The 17,385-nt window shown below is 33.0% G+C and overlaps 2 protein-coding genes across 2 annotated transcripts; both read right to left on the reverse strand.

Moving 5' to 3' along the window:
• Nucleotides 1-234: 234 nt before the first annotated feature.
• On the reverse strand, nucleotides 235-1,663 carry LOC139526758 (voltage-gated potassium channel KCNC4-like). The gene has a single exon (XM_071321924.1). The coding sequence runs from the start codon at nucleotides 1,661-1,663 to the stop codon at nucleotides 728-730; it is 936 nt and encodes a 311-aa protein (XP_071178025.1). The 3' UTR covers nucleotides 235-727.
• Nucleotides 1,664-6,913: 5,250 nt separating this feature from the next.
• On the reverse strand, nucleotides 6,914-7,396 carry LOC139526759 (potassium voltage-gated channel protein Shaw-like). The gene has a single exon (XM_071321926.1). It carries the CDS (start codon nucleotides 7,394-7,396, stop codon nucleotides 6,914-6,916), a length of 483 nt encoding a protein of 160 aa, XP_071178027.1.
• Between the last annotated feature and the right edge of the window lie 9,989 nt (nucleotides 7,397-17,385).

Genomic DNA, 17,385 nt, shown 5'->3' on the forward strand with positions numbered 1-17,385 from the left:
TCATTATAAATACAGCTAATTGTAAGCAGCAAGAATGTTCAGTAAAGTTAGATGTACAAACACATCACCATCACCAAAACACAATTGTGTCATGAATCCATCTGCGTTCTTAATATTCACATAGAGCAAGGTGAGCGACACAGGCTCTTTAGAGCCTCTAGTTATATTTTCGTAAATGTTGTTTTAAAAACAGATATTGAAACGCACAAATTTAATATATTCCGTTTAAATTATGAATCAATTACAGTTGGGTAAAAAATAAAATATTAATACCGAATTGCAAGGAAATCTGAAATTCCATTATCAAACCTTTCAAAACCTATTCTAACCATTCTATATCTTCTTTGCATGACCCAAGTTAGACATATATTATAGGTTAAATAAAATCATGTAAACATGTGAATCACTTAAAAACAACAAGAAAAAATGTATTGCGAAAAACTTAATGAAAATATCAATTCCAAAATTAAATAGTTAGAGAAAAACTATAGTATAAGGAATATATAATATAGTACACTTTCTAGCATCGGTTTGAGTATGTATTTACTGGTAAATGACTCTGATATCTGAAGAAACCCTCGATAGCTGCGAGGATACAGCGGCCTCATGTTCATGTGAGTTCAATTAATGGAGATGTGTCAATAACGTATATTTCACGACAATTCAATCGTCTAATAACAAATACAAAGTCATGCGTATTCATCCTTTCAAAATGTTTTCGTTTTCCTCAATCAGTGTTTAATTTGTTCATGATCGCTGTGTTATACAGGGGTGCCACTGAATTATGATGTTCTTGCTTTTGGAGTTCTCGCATCTTTGTTTTTGTTTTGTTGGTGTTATATGCAGTATAATATCCATCAAACTTTCCCGCGATAATGGCAATCGGCATTGTAATGATGAGTACACCGGTAGTTGCGGTTATAACTCCAGCAAAATAACCAATAGAAGATTTTGGAACATAATCACCATACCCAACAGTTGTCATGGTAATAATTGACCACCATATTCCTATAAAACTATCAGGAAAGGTTTCACTTTCTGACATTTCACTGTAGTAAATCAAATTCCCAAATAAAACTGCAAATATTGCAAACGTAACGAACAATAAAATTAGCTCTTTGATACTTTTTTGGAGTGTGATTAATAATATTCGAAGTTCTGTATACAGCTTAGTTAATCTAAACATACGAAGGATTTTTAACATCATAATTACATTTGCAAAAACAAAAAGATTTCTGTACGAGTTGTTTCTCATAAAATCAACTGCTTGTGATGTAACACACCAATACAATAATGTTACAAAAAATAACAAAACGTCCATTTTATTGTTGTTGTCATTCAAAAACCGTTTCTTCTGTGGGCAAACAAGAAAATGGAGAAATAACTCTAATATAAAGAAGCCTGTAGTGACAAAATCAATGTAATTTATGTAATCTAATGGTTTAGTGTCTATAAAGAGCTTCATCTTCCAATCTAACCCCTCTTCTTTCACGGGACGAACTACAGAAACATTACGAATGCTTGTTGTAGAGTTAGTCCGTGTAAGCTGGTTTCGGTTATTAGTTGAAGTTGGAGTTGAAGTTGGTGGTGATGTTGGAGTCCTATCTACCCGGAATTTCGTATCTGTTACCATGCAGGACATTAATACAGATAAAACAACCATCATCATGAAGACTGCAAAAAATATCTGCAACGAAATGCTAATTAGTTATTTGTACAATAGTCGTACATTGAATTCAATATATTGAGAGGTGCTTTATACAAATATTGTTAAATCGGCCTGATACATATAAAACATGAGCCATCAACACTACAATTGGCAACGAGGATAAAGAAGAAACATTGAACTTTAATGTGGTAAGCTGAATTTTGTAAAATGGCAGCTAAAATCGATTTAGATCCAGTTTGAAATTTCGATGTCAGTGGAGATAGACTCGGACAATCATGGACTCGGTGGCTGAGAAGTTTTGAAATGTATGCAACAGGAAAAGGTGTAGACGACAAGAAACAAAAGAAAACATTATTATTACGCTGTGCAGGACTCGATGTACAAGGTATAGACTTCACATTAACGGAGGAATATGGTGACGACGAGCTGTGCAGGACTCGATGTACAAGGTATATACTTCACATTAACGGAGGAAGATGGTGACGACGATTTTGATAAAACGATCAAAACATTGAAGAAACATTTGGATGCCAAGGTAAATTTTTCAGTAAAACGTTATAATTTAAGAAGTATCAAACAAAATGAAACAGAAACAATAGATCGATACATCACAGGATTGAAACAACAAGTAGTATTGTGTGATCACGCAGACCCTGACGCACAAGTAAGGGACCCGGTCATAGAAAAATGTCGTTCTTATAAATTACGTACTCGACTTCTTGAAAAGAGACCCGGTTTGACTTTAGATGATGTAAGAAAAATTGCAAACACTTTAAAAATGGCTGAAAAGCATTCTCGCGAAATGCAGGGTGCAACTGGTTATAGCAACAACCCATCAAGTAGTCACGGAAGTGTCAATAGAGTCAATCAAAGAAAACCAACACAATATGGACATAACAAAACCAAACCAAAATCAGGATTAAAATGTTATCGGTGTGGGAGAGAAGGACACTTCGGTAAAGATCCATCTTGGCCGGCACAAGGTAAACATGCAATCATTGTGGGACAAGTGGTAATTTTGGAACCTTGTGTAAAACGAAACAAGGAGGGCAACAAAATCAAAGAAAATATTGTTCTGGTAAATATGGTCATAAAAGTGCAAAAGGTATTGTCAACTTTGTGGAATCAGATGATGATGAATATGCATGTATTGTGAAAAATCAAATTGATAAAAATGATGCATTTATTGTGAAAAATCAAAGTGATAAAAATGATGCATTTATTGTGAAAAATCAAAGTGATAAAAATGATGAAATTGAAATTAATGCTGGTGGCATAAATATAAAATGTGTAATTGAAAGTGGTGCATCAGTAAATATAATTTCAAGTGCATTGTGGGAAAAATTGAAAATTCAGAAATTTGTGTGTAAATCTGAAAAATCAGAAAAGAAATCATATGCTTATGGTAGAAAAACACAACTAGAGGTGTTAGGAAAATTCACATGTGAAATAAATGTCAAAGGTCAATCTGAAAGTGTAAAAGGTGATTTATGTTGTAAAAGGAAAAAAATGTAGCTTTGTTTGGTAAAGCAACAGCTATACAATTAGGTGTTTTGAAATTAGGAATATATTCAATAAATGAAGATATTAGAGGAAAATATAGTGATTGCTTTAAAGGAGAAGGCAAATTGGAAAATTTAAAATTAAAGTTACACATAAATTCAAAAGTTGAGCCAGTTGCGCAAAGAATGTATAGGATACCGTTCACATTGAGGGAAAAAGTGGATAAAAAACTTGATGAATTAGAATCACAAGACATCATTGAGGGAGTAAATGACCAGACACCATGGGTCAGTCCAGTTATTGTAGTTCTTAAACCTAATGGCGACATAAGATTATGTGTTGACATGAGAGCAGCAAACAATGCGATAGTACGCGAACGGCACCCAATACCAACTGTGGATGAAATATTGTACAAAATGAATGGCGGAGAATGGTTTAGTAAAATGGATTTGAGATATGGATTTCATCAATTGGAAATTGAAGAAGATTAGCGTGAGATAACGACCTTTTGTCACACACAGGGGAATTTGCCGTTATAAACGTTTAATGTTCGGGATAAATGCCGCACCTGAGAAATACCAACAAGTTATATCTCAAGTATTTCATGATATTGAAGGTGTCCTGAACATATCAGATGACATTGTTGTATTTGGTCGCACAAAAGAAGATCATGACAAAAGACTAAACCTAGTTTTAGACAGAATCCGTCAGAAAAAGTTAACTCTAAATGGTGACAAATGTGAATTCACTATGGACAAAATAACATTTATGGGTCATATCTTATTAAGAAATGGAATAGGACCGACATAAGAAAGAGTAAAGGATAAACTAAACGCAACAGAGCCGACAAATGGATCGGAAGTTAAGAGCTTTTTAGGCTTAGTTAACTATAGTGCAAGTTGCATACCTAATCTTGCAACCATATCCGAACCACTTAAAAAATTGACAATGCAGAATGAGGCCTTCCGATGGGGCAAAGAGCAACAGGAAAGTTTTGAAAAACTAAAATATTCGCTCAGTGAAGGAGAAAGTCTAGAATATTATAGATGCAGATAAAACTCAACTTATTACAGACGCAAGCAATGTGGAACTTGGTGCTGTGTTAGTGCAAGAAAATAAAGGAATGTCTCGAGTTATAAGTTGTGCTAGCAGGGCGCTGTCGGAAACAGAAAAGAAATACTCAAAAACAGAAAAAGTAGGATTAGCCGTGGTTTGGGCTTTTGAAAAGTTTCATTTGTATTTATACGGAATAGATTTTGAAATTATTACAGACCACAAAGCGTTAGAAAGTTTATATAACACAAAGTGTTTGAAATCTACTCAGAATTCAAGAATCCAACGATGGATGCTGAAACTTATGTCGTATAATTATCAAATAAAATATTTACCCGGAAAACAAGATATTGCAGATGCGCTATCACGACTGGTGGCAATTAACAAAACTGAATTCAAAGAAAGGAATGTCGCTAAAAAATTTGTAAGATTTTGCGCAATGGAAGGGACACCTAAAGCATTAACAACACAAGAGATCGAAAAGGAAGCAAAAGTGGACACAGAATTATCAGAAGTTAGAAATTGTCTTCAACAAGTTAATGGAACCAGTCTGTTATGAGTGATTATTACCCTGTAAAGGACGAACTGAGTGTAATAGGATATTTAGTAATGCGTGGAAGAAGAATTATAATTTCAAAAACACTACAAGCTAAACGCTTGCAATTAGCTCATGAAGGACACTTAGTAATTGCAGGAACTAAACAGATGCTAACAAGTAAGGTCTGGTGGCCAAACATGGATAAAGATGTAGAGAAATATGTTAAATCATGTCATGGCTGTCAGATAACATCTCAATTTTCACATCCAGAACCGCTGGAACCGACAAAGTTGCCTACAGGACCGTGGCAGTACTTGGCTATTGATTTGCTAGGGCCACTACCATCTGGACATTTTATGTTTGTTGTAAAAGATTATTACAGTCGCTATTATGTTAAAGTTTTAGATAGTAGGATTTGATATAGACAGAAAAAGATTTAGATAAGTTTTGACAAGATAATAATTCTAATAAGAATTTTCATTTTTTATTTTTGATATTTTTGAAAGTAGTTATTCTAGTCAAAGATAAAGTATATTCAGTCAGTTTTATTTTCTAGTCAGTTAATAGTTATTTTCATTCTAAAGAAAGAGAAGAGTGTAGTATATTAAGTAAGTGGTGTCTTATATTCGATATTGATACGTTTTGAATAGTGCTGTGGCTGTTTTGTACGATCTGTGACTGTATTTACCCGTTGGGTACCAGATTATTATGAATGTAAACAATGCTGAATAAACATGTCTTCTCAAATGTATTTCGTTAAATCGGCCTGATGCATATAAAACATGAACCAACAACACTACAGTTCATTATGATGATCTTCAGATAGATCTACCATCGTGTCCGTATACTACATTAACAACACTACAGTTCTATATGATGATCTTCAGATAGATCTACCATCGTGTCCGTATACTTACATTAACAACACTACAGTTCTATATGATGATCTTCAGATAGATCTACCATCGTGTCCGTATACTTCCATTAACAACACTACAGTTCTATATGATGATCTTCAGATACATCTACCATCGTGTCCGTATACTTACATTAACAACCCTACAGTTCTATATGATGATCTTCAGATAGATCTACCATCGTGTCCGTATACTTACATTAACAACACTACAGTTTTATATGATGATCTTCAGATAGATCTACCATCGTGTCCGTATGCTTACATTAACAACACTACAGTTCTATATGATGATCTTCAGATAGATCTACCATCGTGTCCGTATACTTACGTTAACAACACTACAGTTCTATATGATGATCTTCAGATAGATCTACCATCGTGTCCGTATACTTACATTAACAACACTACAGTTCTATATGATGATCTTCAGATAGATCTACCATCGTGTCCGTATACTACATTAACAACACTACAGTTCTATATGATGATCATCAGATCGATCTACCATCGTGTCCGTATACTACATTAACAACACTACAGTTCTATATGATGATCTTCAGATAGATCTACCATCGTGTCCGTATACTTACATTAACAACACTACAGTTCTATATGATGATCTTCAGATAGATCTACCATCGTGTCTGTATACTTACGTTATCAACACTACAGTTCTATATGATGATCTTCAGATAGATCTACCATCGTGTCCGTATACTACATTAACAACACTACAACTGGACTTCAGATCACACCGGTGTGTTTGTAAAGGTGGCTAACTGGACTTCAGATCACATCGGTGTGTTTGTAAAGGTGGCTAACTGGACTTCACACCATAGAGGTTTTATGGTTCAGTCTGTAGTTTTCTATGTTGTATTTTATGTACTTTTGTGTGTACACTCGTCTTTCCTTATATTCATTTTTTGCCATGGCGTTATTAGTTTATGTTTCGATTTTTGACTTTGAATATGCCTTTTGTATCTTCACTTCTATTTTGAAAAGAGACAGAATATACGAAAGAGATATTCAAATTTATAAGTCATTGACAAACTGAAAGGATAAATAACAAACAGTATACAAAACACAGTACAACATAGAGAAAACTGGAGCACATCACAAAAACCGGGGGATTTGATATGCTCCTGAAGCAAAATGAGTTCATCGTGTTTGTTTAAAATATGTGATTAAATCTAAGTTGACGACAACAAGTCGTTTGTGTTTAAAATTAATGTTATAAATTGAAAAATAATGTGTTGTTTACCTGTGCAATTCGTGAGGAATTCGGTTGGTCCAAAACTAACCACAGCTGTTTTCTGAATGAGTTTGTAAGGTTACTGCATATTTGTGTATCAGAATGACGTGTAAACAAATTCTGCTGTATATCTTCCTCATCTTCATGCTTGGTATATATATGGAAACAGCATTCAGCAATATTTACTAAGGGTAAACCCCAAAAGTCAAATTCTTGTAATAGAACTGATCCACATATGTAGTTCGGTATGTGCAATTGTTGTCTATCATATCTATAATAATCTAGCACTACGTTGAATAACTCAGGATTCCTGTCAAAGAAATATTCCTTACTGCTAGGTAAATAGTGTTCTGAAGCTGGTGTTAGACTTCCTAGTTTAGAGTTGGGATATTTAAGTAACTTTGACCTGTACGTTTTGAAAACGGTTCCTCCAATATTCAATGTAATTAATTCATCTTCCATGGTGAAGCAAATTACTACACGGTGAATGCGGATGAGAGGATATCAGCTACGTTTCCTTTCAATTTTGACGTTTCAACTTGTCAAGGCTTAGCTTTCTGAATTTCTAAAATCAATTTGAACAGACGGTTTTGCTAAATTATGGATGTTTAATCCTTTAATCAGGTCAAATTCACTATACAGAATTTACCTTAATGTTAAAATTAAGAAACTGAGGTATGATTGCCAATGAGACAACTCTTCACAGGGGACCAAATAACGCAGAAATGTTTAAAATCAAATTTGAACAAACGGTAATAATAAATTATCCATGTACAAGTATCCACCTGGTTAGACTATCATAGGATGATTAAAGTGGTTAATAAACCACCTTTACATTAAACATAATCATAATTAAACCCGAGGGAAAACCCAAATCAATTTTAGGTTTGGAATGTATTTATAAGTAATAAGTTAAATAACCACAGGGTACAAATGTAAGTATGGGTTTATTGATTACCGATAAGTTCACTTCTTCAAAGTTCCATTAAAATTGAATATAAAATTGATTGGATACAATTCATTAGTAATTTGAATTATCAGTATCACCATAGAAACACGTCTTGTAAACAAGAAATTCTAAAAACATGTTCAAACTTCATTTTAATAAACTGCATCGCATAAGCCTCACTTCATTGATTTTTTTTAAATACTTTCAATTTCTTTTTGTAATTTAAAGTGTGTTGAGACCAGTTTTTAGACTGTTGCATGTTTTTACATTGTCTCCTAATATGTAGTGAACAATTTACGATTGTCGACACACATGATAATTGTATTTATTATTATTTTTAATAACAAATATTATTCTATAATAAGAAATTCAAAATGCCCCAGGAGGTTTACAAAACTACAACGTTTTGAAATTTAAACTACTTCCGGACAAACGCTGGAAAATTTCAAATCTGGGGTTTGAGCTATAAAGTACTTGCTGATTGGTTCCAATTTTCTTGATATGTTGCTCTTTTATTTATATGATGTTTGTAAGGAAGTCATTAAGGAACACATAAAAATAAAATGAATCCGGCGTGATATCGGTTTCCCAATCCGTAACCTTGGAATCCCGATTCGTAATCTCGGATCCCCAGTTTGTTATCTCTGGTCAATAACTCGTTATCTCGGAGTCGCAATTCGTTATCTTGGATTCCCAACCCGTGATATCGGATTTATAATCCGTTATCTCAGATTCGCAATCCTTTATATCAGTTTCGCAATTTGTTTTTATCGGATTCGAAATTCTTTTTCATTCGCATTTTAAACCGTTTTTCTACGATTGGAAATTCATTATGATTTTGAGTTTCTAAATAATCAGTACAACAGAATATCCTGAAAATTTTGGAAACATCTGTCCACATATTGTAGAGTTATTGCCCCTGAAATATAAATTTGAGTCTCACTTTTCGTAAGTGATATGTTAACTATATTTGGTTCTGTTCAAGGTCTTCATGTCAGATATAAATAAATTCATCATAGATACCAGGATTATTTTTTTTTATTTACGCGCCAGGCGCGCGTTTCGTCTACAAAAGACTCATCAGTGACGTTCAAATAAAAAAAAAAAAGTACGAAGTTGAAGAGCATTTAGGACAAAAATTCCTAAAATTTTTGCGAAATACAGCTAGGGTAATATATTCCTGAGGTAGAATCCACCTGACGTTAACCTCATTTCTTTGATCAATGATCAAGGCTAAAGTTAGTTGATAAGGTCCGTTTCTAAGTTTCTCATATACTGTAGGCAGAAGTTCAACTATATTTGGTAAATAATTGTTAGATGTAAAATTGAGAAATGAAATGGGGAATGTGTCAAAGCGACAACAATCCGACCATAGAGCAGACAACAGCCGAAGGCCACCAATTGGTCTTCAATGTAGTGAGAATTCCCGCACCCGTAGGTGTCCTTCAGCTGGCCCTTAAAAATATGTATACCAATACAGTGATAATGGACGTCATATTAAACTCCGAATTATACACAAGAAACTAAAATTAACAAGAACTATCTTTAAAAAAAGATATCCGACGTATTTAAATTTGAGTATATGTTTAAAACTATCATTTCGATAACCTTCAGAAGCACAAAGATACCATTTAAATAACGTTTTCTCTGTTTGTGTTCAGTATTCTCGGTCCTCATATCTCTCTGTTTACATTCACCAAAACCCCGCGGAAATCTCACATGCGTACGTGCGTTTTAAAGTCTTGTACGCTCGTACAACAAGTTTACATTAAAAATTATATAATTGTCCCGAATAAACAGCTGTCACGGATGCAAAGGGCTATTGGAGAAACAATTATTTTAATGAAAATATAAATCTTTGTAAGATCTAGTTCAAATATTTATAGTTTTTCACTTGCTTTCCATCACGATATAATTAGCGAGACGTTTTTTCAAACACAACCAAATCACCCACCATGACAGCATTTTGTCCAATCACAGAAAGGATTTTCGAGCATGCGTATTCTGTTGCCATAGTTAAGCGTCCTTAAGTTCAAAGGGCACAAACCGAAACTATACCGACTACGTCGCAAAAATCATACAAGACAAACAAAGGCCAGAGGCTCCTGACTTGGGACAGGCGCAAAATTGCGGCGCGGTTAAACATGTTAATGAGATCTCAACCCCCCCCCCCCCCCTATTTATCTAGCCAATGTAGACAAGTAAACAATACGCACATTAAAATTCAGTTCAAGAGAAGTCCGAGTCCGATGTACATATCTGTCTAGTAAATGTTTTTTTTTTTCGTTGTCCTCATTTTTATTGTTCGTTGTTCAATGGTTTGTCTGGGTTTTTTTTGGTTTTTGTACACTAGAATCAATAGGTTAACTATACAACATCTTCATGCGTTCAGGTACTGTATCACGACGCTAGATTAAAACTGACGAGGACAAATAACACCCTGCCACCAAAAGCTTTATGTTTGTGAAAACTAGGTGGTCGAGAGGTATAAAGCGTCGATCGAGCCTAGTGTAAGGAGATTTGGTGCCACGATATCTCAGTAGCATGAGTTCGAATCCCGGCGAGGATAGAACAAATAATTTGCGAAAGCAAATTTTTATATTTAACATTGTTGGGCTGATGTTTAGACGAATTATATATACAGATGTATTTTCAGCCTTAAAGTAGATGTATTTTTAGCCTTATAGTATAGGTGGAGGGTTGAGATGTCAAAACATGTTTTAACCCGCCGCATGTTTGCGCCTGTCTTAAATCAGGAGCCTCTGGCCCAGGAGCGGATCCATTCATTTTAAAAAGGAGGTTCCCAACCCAGGATAAAAGAGGGGGTCCAACCACATATCCCCATTCAAATGCATTGATCGTCGAAAAAAGGGGTTTCAACTCTCGGACCCAAACCCCTGGATCCGCCACTGCAGGCCTTTGTTATTTTTGTATGATTTTTAACTTAGTTTCTTGTGTATAATTCGGAGTTTAATATGACGTCCATTATCACTGAACTAGAATACATATTGTTTAGGGGCAAGCTGAGGGACGCCTCCAGGTGCTGGAGTTTCTCGCTGGATTGAAGACCCATTGGTGGCCTTCGGCTGTTGTCTGCTATGTGGTCGGGTTATTGTCTCTTTGACACATTCCCCATTTCCATTCTCAGTTTTATATTGTATCACCATCACTGCTGGTAATCCGATGGATAAACTATGTTGTAGAGTCGTCACTGGTTCAGACGTACTTACATGTATATTTAAATACATATAAATTTAATTCGTCTAAATACCAGCCCAACAATATACATTATATATATATACAGTCAAACCTGCTTAAGAGATCACGTGTATGAAGCAAAAACCTGTGTAACAAGACCATTAAATTTATATTCAGAAATAAAGTAATATTTATCATATAAACAAGCCGGTCATAATGGTAGAATTAGACAAATTGAAAATTGACCCATCGATGGAAAATAAAAATTACTATCCTCTGTCATCTCTCCCTTCAAAGCAAAGCAATAGGACTGGTAAAGCAAACTTTTTCCAGCAAATTGACTCAAACGTGTATGATAAACATGCTAAAACCATCACATTCTACACAAACCTTGACAGAATCCAACTATGGATAAGATTCTCTGGAAATAGCTTTGTAAGTCAATAACCTGGAAAACAATAGTTGTCCAATAGAAAATATTTGAGTAATGTAATTTAGGTATTAAATAATTGTCACCTAGAATGAATAGAGTTATCTTTCTTTGTACTGATTGTTTGTATTTGTGTTTATTTTAATATACGACCAAAACAACCTGGTTACAATACAAGCGCTGTTCCTTTGGTTTTTTTTTTTTTTTTTTTGTGTTTGTTTTCAGTGCATATTTATTTTGGGCCATGGATAGCATTCGTGTATTACTGTAGTTGTGTGGTCACTCTTTGAATAATATTATTTAATTGCTTCTATTATGTATCCTATAATTAACACCTAATTTTAACAATACAGACGTCTTGTTTACGTTTATATGTTGCATTATTACGCCACTTTTCAATGTTAGGGAGTGCATGGCGTTAAGCGTAGCTACACATGTTTAGGTTTTGCTCATTGTTGAAAACCGTACGGCAACCTATCGTTGTGAACTTCTGTACCATTTGGACTCTTGTGAAGAGTTATGTCATAGGCAATCATGATACCATAACTATTTTATAGTTACCCATGATTGCATTAATACAAATTTGCCTATTAAAATCAGTCGAAGATAATTTTAATTTCAGTTGTTTAAATGAATGCAGCTTTTCCATTGTAAGTGATACATTTGATGGTCTTTGAAGAAAGCAATGTTTTCAAATTAAAATATTTCTCGATACTCCTTTAAAGGTCTAACGGTAAAAGGGAAGTAACTCAAATCACCAATATATATATTTTTTAATAGCTTCTAATTTCATAGAGACATATACAATAATGTACAAGTATAAACAAATAACACTAGAAATTGATTTTGTAATTTGTAGTAACAACGCGAATACAAAGTCGGATAAAACTATCAACATTTTGTGATTTTAGGGATCAGAATTCTTTTACAGGAAACCGATTATAAAAAGTGCCATTCGTAGAAATTGTGTATAAACTTCAAGCCACAAAATAAATAAGAACACAATACTGATTGTTATTAGTCATTCGAGGTTGACAGAGAACAAGACAATCTTCCATTGCTACTTGTGAAGAGGCAGGTTGGGATCGATTGACACCTAATAGTTTTAAAAAGCACGCTTTCTATCAAAAATACCTTTTTTCTATATAAAAACAATAGAATACAAAACAAATTGACCCTTTTAAACAAACGATTATCGTCATGTTATTTAAAAAATAATCCCGTTTAAGGTTTTATTTATAAATCATTTTACCACAGAACAAAACAAGGGATACATTTATAATTAAAAACGAATTATTCAGAGAACAATTGAAGGTCTGTCCACCTCGATCACAAGAATGAATTTTAAAAAAACGATGTTAGAAAATGTCACTCCGTGTTGATGTAATATGGTAAATCAAACTGATATAAAAAAAATAAGATTAATAGGTTTATGGAGAAGACTTAATTGTTTTATAATGAACCAGAAAGAATTTTTAGCAAAGGTCAAAAATCTAGAACGTCAAATTGACCTTTGACCTTGACCTCAATTTAGAGGTCATTTGTCAGTGATCTCAACTCAAAAGACCCCAGGTCAATACTTGTATGGTTGTGGAGAAATACTGATTTCAAATACAAAAGGGGCGAAACTCCTATAAGGGTTCACCAAAACTCTTCGACTTAAATATGTTGAAAATGTGCCTTTTTGTAAACAGTTATTTGGCAAACACATCATATCATTGACTGTCACAGTTTCTTTGGAATAATGATAACAAGCAAAATTCAAAATGTATTACATGACCTTGACCTTTGACCTCGACCTCAATTTTTCTTCAAATGGACCAAGGACAATATATATATTATTTTTTTCATACATGATGCAATAAAATACACAATGAAAAATAACACACACACACATATATATATATATATATATATATACAAGTCTATAGAGGACCAACCAGCAAATTTACTACGTACAGGATCGTCTAGAATAGGCGATACTATGCAGATACGGAAAAAAATTATATCAGTCTAAAAATTTGCACAACGGTACTGATATAAGATGTTATAATACGGAAATATTGTTATTAAATCGTGTTGACAAATATTTCGGCTCAACAAATAGCCTTCTTCAAGTGTCACAAGTTTTAAATAAATAAAAGGTGTATAATATGAGATTAGAAATGACAAATTTTATAATTTAACGCAAGTAGTTATTTATCTGTCTAATATAAGGTTTGTTTAATTGCTCCAAATAGTCTATGTGTAAAGACATAGAAGAGGGCAAACTATTATAAGGTATATCTACCTCATTTTCAATAATTGTTATAATACAGTTAACATAAAGGGTGTCATATATAATAGGATCAAAATTATATTACAGGAGATAATTTATTGCGACAGTCCAAATCTTCCGAATTATTGACAACATGGACCAGTCTTGTGCCGGAGATGTCCATGTCTGGTAAATCTAAGGAATAGAAAAAAAATATTAATAAAAGGTAGAATTGTATACAGTATTTTACGGTTGTTCGCTTGATTTGGATTATCAATATTTGTTGTGAGCATATTTACATTGTCAATAGGACATTTAATATTATGATGGAGTAATATGATATAACCAGAAAAAGGGTGTTTAAGTATTGTCCTTAGTGCGCATGCTTGAAAAATATTAAGATCGATAATTTCAGATACATGAATTGATGGTTGAGAAGTATTTTTGTTTCGAACTGAAAAATTTGAATACGAAATGTGTTATTTAGGCCTTAAGTAATTTACAACAGTTTTACTGTTAAATTATCAATAATGGTTGGATATTGAACACCCCAGTATGTTGGGCATAAAGGTATTGAAAAAATAGGAACACAAACATAATTAAAACCAATTGTTATTTCTAAGCATAATTTAGTATTCATATTTGTTCTTTTGAAGGATTTAATTACCAAAATAATAGTCATTACAATGGAAATAAAAGCTAATGTGAAAACAGCATGATCCCAAGTTATATGAGAATTTAATACCTTTATCCATGTAGTAGGTGCCTTAAATTAGTTGTGGAAGGTTCAAATTAAAAATTTGGTAACTTAGTATAGCAGATGTCTATTGCAGCAGCTATAATTTTGAATTTATAAATAACCAGATAAGAACAATTGTAATTATGCGGTATAGGTTTAATGTGTTCATTGTTTAAATATACTTTTTTTTTTTTACTAATATTGCTTTTTTCTTTATGTCTGCATTGATTAACGATTTGACAATAATTACTATTTCTTCAGAAAATTCAAATCTTGTATCATATTGCTGCTTACCTTGTAACGTGCGTTTTCCCGTTTCGCTGTTTTCCCGCCGTTTTCCCGTTTCGCTATTCCATTGTAGACATATGCTATGTGTTAACCAAGAGAAATTCGTCGACGCTTGTTTTCTGGTGTATGTAAAAGTTGTTCTAGAAGCGTGTATTCCCGCCAAATTATTGTAATGGTTCGAATGAAAAGCTTCTTTGTAAACGTTGTGGCCCATTTTTGCTAACTTTAAACGAGTTGTTACACCTAACTAAAACGCTGAATTTCTATGTCTTTATACTAATCTGCAGCTTTTTTCTGTTTTCAGTCTGGCCATTGCCAATGAAATATCGTTCCAATGTTATTGTTGTTTTATTATCTGTCCAAGTCCAAAGTTCTGTAACTATCCAATGAAGGTTTATACTGTTTGTAGTAAGTTCCCAAAGTCCACTTAAATGTGAAATGAATATTAAATGAATGGTCCACTTATACAGCTACTATTCGTTCTTCTTAAGTTATAAATCATCTGCCAAGGATGTCACAGTTTTAAACACATTTTGTGACACGAGGTAAAATCTATTGGTCAATTATAACTGTAAGACTGGTTAATAAATTTGTGGTATTGAAACTGGACACGTGTCACTTCTATAGCTCCGTCGGCAAATTCATATTGTCACGTGACAGAAATTTGTTCAGATGAATAAATCCCAATAGTCAATTTATACATTGTTATTTCATAAACCCAATACAAACACAGTATTTGTGCGTGCATTTTCTTGCGTCGCTATATATCTAAAGAAGTTTTTGTCCTTCAAAAGTTGACCATTAAAATACCAATACTGAAGCCGCTTACAATAAGAGTGTCACGTGGTCAATTTGTAAACAGAGATTGTATAATAGCGGGGGGATAATGTTATTAGTCTTACCACCAAACAAAGATATACATGTAACTGATAACTTTATGTTTTGGTCAGTCATACCTAATAACATTACATAATGTCCATGCCCACGATAAAACAGACCCAAACAGTTATCGACCCATTTCAATTTTACCCACTGTGTCAAAGTTATTTGAAAAAACCGTCTTTAAACAATTTGATTTATTCTTAACCACACACAAATTATTAATACAACAGCAGTCTGGATTTAGAGAAAAACATTCTTGTCATACAGCACTCATTGAAATAATTGATAAATGGTTAGAAGAATTGGACAACGGAAATTTTACCGCTATTCTCTTTTTAGATTTTAAGAAGGCTTTTGATACGGTAAATCACAATATACTTTTATCAAAACTCAAATTATAAAAATGTGATGACCACTCAGTAAAATGGTTTTCATCATACCTCTCTCAGAGAATGCAAAAAAGTTAAGTTTGGAACCACTGCATCAGAATATAAAACTGTAACTTTTGGAGTTCCTCAAGGTTCTATACTTGGACCTTTATTGTTCCTCATTTATATAAATGACTTCCATTAACCTTAGAATATACAGAATCTGATTTATATGCTGATGATACAACTTTATATTTATCATCTAAATCTATTGTAAATTTAAATATATGTTTCAATAAAGACTTAAACAATGTAATTAAATGGTGTCAAGAAAATGATATGACGATAAATAGCAAGAAATCAAAATGTATGCTTGTTGGATCAGACAGAAAATTGGTAAACTGTAATGAATATTTATGTGTTTTATCACAAGATAATATCGCTTTAGATAATGTTGAAGTTGAAAAACTTCTCGGAATGCATATTGATAAAACCCTATCATGGTCAATTCAAATTGATATTCAACCTTTTTAACAAATAAATTCTGATTGAAATAGTTTCGCATATTTTATGATAAAATATGCGAAACTACTTCAATCAGAATTTATTTGTTAAAAAGGTTGAAACGGTATTTACCATTAAAGGGTCTTATTCTTTTTTACAATAGCTATATATTACCCATTATTGACTACTGTTGTACAGTTTGGGATCTAACCACACATAGTATTCTGGAGAGGATTCATAAGCTCCAAAAACGTGCTGCATGTAAGATTAGTTTTATCTGTTTCTTTTGATTTTCCATCAACAGTTACGTTTTAAAAATTGCATGGATGACTATATTGACGAGAATACACTTTTTTCAAGCTGTGTTAATGTATAAATGTATGAATGGTCTAGCACCTGATTATCTATCTGTCACACATTATTTTGGTACTAAATTTTATATTTCAAACTGTCTAATTATATTGATTTCTATTATGTACATTTCGTATACAGCATGCATATTTAATTTATTCAATACTATGAATGATCTCGAAAGTCGCTATGAATTTACATGTCCGAAATATTTGTTTACATCTGAAACATGTAAGATTATAAATTTCTATTTGTCAATAACCTTTTAAACTCTAAGCTAATGCAAACATCGTACAAATTCGTTATGCAACTTTTATACGGTCATATCAAATACACACATAATTTAATTCACCGATAGATTGATCATCTATCGTAATTCTCTTTGATAAACGTAAACAATCTGTTATCTAATTTCTGTTGACGAAATGACCAATACAAACTGTGTTGTAATAGCAACTTTATTTGGTATTTAAAGAAAGATAAAT

Source organism: Mytilus edulis, chromosome 6, assembly GCF_963676685.1.
Source record: "Mytilus edulis chromosome 6, xbMytEdul2.2, whole genome shotgun sequence".
In the NCBI taxonomy this organism is placed as follows: Eukaryota; Metazoa; Mollusca; class Bivalvia; order Mytilida; family Mytilidae; genus Mytilus; species Mytilus edulis.

Excerpts from the sequence above, each read along its gene's own strand:
- LOC139526759 (XM_071321926.1), bottom strand. The coding sequence starts at position 7,396 with ATGGAAGATGAATTAATTACATTGAATATTGGAGGAACCGTTTTCAAA.
- LOC139526758 (XM_071321924.1), bottom strand. The coding sequence starts at position 1,663 with ATGGTTGTTTTATCTGTATTAATGTCCTGCATGGTAACAGATACGAAA.